Source organism: Cimex lectularius, unplaced genomic scaffold (assembly GCF_000648675.2).
Source record: "Cimex lectularius strain Harlan isolate CLEC.00 unplaced genomic scaffold, Clec_2.1 scaffold4, whole genome shotgun sequence".
Taxonomy (NCBI): Eukaryota; Metazoa; Arthropoda; class Insecta; order Hemiptera; family Cimicidae; genus Cimex; species Cimex lectularius.
Window position 1 is genome coordinate 4,193,726 of NW_019392723.1, and position 4,333 is coordinate 4,198,058.

Below are 4,333 nucleotides of genomic sequence, written 5' to 3' on the forward strand. Positions count from 1 at the left end.
TAAGTAAGAGAGGATATTCCGCTTACTTATCAACCCTTCAAAAGGGGATACTCGAAAACCAAAGCAATCTTTGTGTGGGTCCCAAATCAAACCCAAAATTTTAATGATTTGGCAGTCAGAGGGAAAAGAAAGAATTGACTCCCTGTGTTCGGGCGGTACATTTTCCAGCACAGATTCCCGGTTACTAGACCATTTGCGGAGGTTAAAACCCCCTAGCGCTAACAATTGGACTAATTCCCCCTGCAACTGACAAGCCACTTCAACCGTATCAGCACCACATAAGACATCATCAGTAGTATATAGGGCACTTGGGGCAGACAAACATTACCCCCTCCACTTTCCCTGTTCATGGTGTTTGATGAGCTGGACTTTGACCCTTTAATCTTCCTTGTCCCCCCCCCCCGCGAGGATGGTCGTCGGGTCTGAAGAGCCAGACAANAAACCAAATATGGTTTGGAACAGACTAGGTTCTCCTGGAATTATTATTGGGTTAGGGGTTTGTAGAAGCTTTGGGTAAATATCAGCTCCTAAAAGAAGGTCAACTTTGGAAGGTAAATAAAATTCCTCGTCAGCAAGGGAAAAATGCCGAAATTGATCTTTTAGCTCTGATACGGGTAAACTGGGTAAAGACTGGGCAATGGTCGTCAACACTATAGGATTTAACGGGAACGAATGCGAATCATATCGTAAGGCAATAACACAATTCACGGCACCACACACTTTCACCCGATCATTGGAAATACCAGTTATTTCACAATCGACTTTAACAAGTTGAAGTCCCAACTTTTGAACTAATGACGAAGTTATCGCAGACACCTGAGAACCAGAGTCCAACACAGCTCTAGCTAACTGGAATTGACCGCACGAATCCCGGATCAAAACCTTGGCAGTACCCAACAAGACTAATTTGGGTTTTACCGTTGTACCAGAAACCTTAGATCTGCGAAGAGATGACGGTGTTTCCGTTACAGAAGAAAATAGGGATGTTTCAGACTCGTATGTGGGCACTGATGATTTACCTTCAGGTTCACTATTGGATGGGTGTAACAAACTATGATGTTTATTACTATGACATTGTGTACAAGTTCGTTGAGATTTGCAATGTTTTCGTTGGTGTGGTCCTAGACAGTTAAAACATAAATGACGTTTCCGCAAAAATTCATATTTACTATCAACACTGAGGGCACGAAAGGCTGTACATTTGGACACAGCATGAGAGCTGTTGCAATACGGGCAGTGCAAACTTTTATTCGAGCCAGAGACTCGAGTAGACCCAGCATTGTCTTTAGTTTCAACCGGTTTGGTAAACAAGACCATGCTTGGTTTGCGGTTGTTAATAGGCTCTTTTACGGTTGATTCTAACAGTTCATTAGTTCGACACATTTCAATAACAAATTCTACAAGTTGTTTATAAAGCGGGATTGAATTTGACGAGTGTTTACTCTCAAAAGCCTTCCGGGTTTTGTGGTCTAAATTATGTAACGCCAGATGTAAAAACAAATAATCAGCTTGATCAGAAATTTCTAACGCTTTGAAGGCATTTACCGAAGTTGTATGAACTTTCAGAAATCTTTGTAAATTATGTGCATTTCCATTGGGCATTTTACCAAAGTTACAAATATTATCTATATACATTTGTGCTAACCTTCGTTTATTTTGATAACGCTCTTTTAAAGCATTTAAAGCTAACGCGTAATTTTGTTCAGATAAGTGATACGGAGAGATAACGGACTGTGCATCCCCGACCACTAATGTCTGAAGGTACTGAAATTTTTGAACGTTAGTCAAACGCTTATTACTATCTATCAACGATTCAAACAGGCCCAAGAATCCTGGCCATTCGACAATTCGGCCAGAGAAGGGAGCTATCTCCAACTTCGCTAAGTTATCACAAGCAGGGGTCTCGGAATTCTGTGATACATTAACCTGTGGTTCTTCCTTTTTGTCATATTCTAAGTAAGCAGCCTTAGCCGCAAAGACCATATCTTCAAACGCGGTTTGAACTTCATTTACTTTAATGATAAAAGAAGGATCCCCGATTTTTGAATTAAATGTGATAACTCTATTCTGGATATCATCAAACCGTTCTTCTAATGTACTCAATCTTTCCAATCTCGGAACAAATGATTTTACCTTGTCACATGACAGGGATTTGGAATAATTGAGTATTGATTGCACACTTGTAAAAACCTTTTCTCTTTGGGAAATTAATGTTTTATATTCTGACTCTATTTCCATTTTGGGAGACATGTTAACTTTGTAAAGCTATCAAGATTGTTAAATTTAAAACACAAAAGAAATTCTTCAACCAACACCTTTGTTAGTGGTTAATAAACAAATGGTAATTCTTGTACGTTAGTAACTGGTTGTTTATAAACACTGTAGAAGGTAATACATACATAAGGTTACACTCACTTCGCTCCCTTGACCTCCAGAAGCCCCCACCCGGAACCGGCAAGACACAAGTGGTCCAGGTGATGATCACGAATGACGTAAGGCTGCCTGCAGATTCAGGTACTGAAATTGCAAATGTCCGGACCCTTCCACGGTCCCCTCTTATTCACTCTTTTTTTTTTTTTTACACAATTTTATCCGGTTCAGTGGGACCAAAATTTATGTTCGTTAAGTGGACTGTATATGAATGGGTAAATACCTTTATGTTAAAATTTAAAGAGTGAATCCGAGGAGGGGATTGGGATACTTTTAAGTTTGCACTTACCCCAACGAGTTCAAGCAGCTCGGCCCCAGTCGTCCTCTTCTTTCTTCGACTAGGTAGGGCCCCACAGTCTCCGGCGGATTCAGACGTTTGGTACCGAACTCCTAAGGGACACGGGCAGGTCGTAAAAACCATCAATGGCGCACAACACGGGTTTAGATAGGCAGGTATAACGGTGTTCTCGGCTTTGGCTCTAGGCAACAACTGACTCGCCGACCGGCCGGAGACCTCCAGAAGGGTTCAAAGGGCGATCGGCGTAAACAGTAACCTTCTTACCTTCTTTTTTCCTTTAGCAGGATTTTTGCTTCTCCAGCAGTTAATTCATTAACACTATTATAAATATTTAGGTTTAACTATGATAAAAAAAGAGGAAAAAATACAACTAACTTATTTTATTTAGAACTAATTTACATTTTTTTACATTAACTAAACGGAGACATACACTTAATAACTAAGGTTCTGTATTATCAGCCCTGATAAAGTGTTATAAAAGAGGCCTCGAACCTTCAGACTTCGGGCTGCGCCGTAGTCAATTTGTCGAACTGTTGGTCTCACACTTCCGGACCAGCACCAAACAGAGGACACATAAACTCTGTTTTTATTTTTAGTTTCACGCGGAGACCACCACTACCTACGTACGACACTCGCTGACTTACTCGCCTTCTTTTTTCAAACCTCGAACCCAGAGTAGTGACGTGCGATACCAATCGATATGAGTAAAGTATCGAATATTTTCTTTCGATACCGAGTATTTTTAGTATACATACATTTGGTATATGCAAGTACTGTATCGAATACCTTTTGTAGTATCGGAAAATATACTCAAATAAATTTTTCGTCGAGTGTTCAAGTAATATTGAATTGTTATTTACCGTCCGAAACTTACCTTTCACTAAACTGGGAGCTGACTAGTCACTGTTAGGAGCGCCTACAAGTGGCATGTATAACAAAGTTAATAGAGATTTTTAATTGGTGGTTGGTCTGCTCATACTTCTGATAATGCATAATTCTTTCCCGCGTCGCCCCTCGCACTTTCAATTTCAGTAATTTCATATAAAATGTTTTTGTCTTGAAGTCCCTGAAATGTGTTCACCTTCCTTCTCGTAGGTAGATACATAATCTTGTCTCCTCCCAAAAGTAAGGCACGAGGTTATTTTGAAAAAAAAAAAAAACTGAATCGCCGGCATCTTGTAAACTCTGGTAATACAGTAGGAGTACGTCTTATGTTTTAAAACATTTGATCAATTTTCTCAAAATTCGATAACGATAAAAATTGAAATATCAATTATGTTGAAATGTCTTGGCAACTTTTCCTTGTTCTAAAGTACGTACCCACTGTATGAAAAAACTACTTAAAAATTAAAAAAACCCTGCAATTTCTTGATTATATTAACGCATGAACGTATTTTAACCAAAGTCCAATAGTAAGTTTGAATAAACGAAAAAGTACTAATATGAGTAAGTACTCGTTAGTATCGAATAATTTCTGTTGATACTTGAGAAGTATCGAATATTTCTTTCGTCGCCAGTATCGAGTACTGGTATCGAATACTTTCTGGTATCTACATTACTACCTCCAACAAGCGTTGAACAGCTTCAAACCTCTCTTGATGAACA

The 4,333-nt window shown here is 39.2% G+C and overlaps 1 protein-coding gene across 1 annotated transcript; it reads right to left on the minus strand.

The window, feature by feature from the left end:
* Positions 1-378: 378 nt before the first annotated feature.
* LOC112126835 lies at positions 379-2,976 on the minus strand. The gene is made up of 2 exons (XM_024226714.1): positions 2,720-2,976; positions 379-2,502 (listed from the first exon to the last, which is right to left on the minus strand). Exon 2 carries the CDS (start codon positions 2,248-2,250, stop codon positions 379-381), a length of 1,872 nt encoding a protein of 623 aa, XP_024082482.1. The 5' UTR covers positions 2,251-2,502; positions 2,720-2,976.
* Between the last annotated feature and the right edge of the window lie 1,357 nt (positions 2,977-4,333).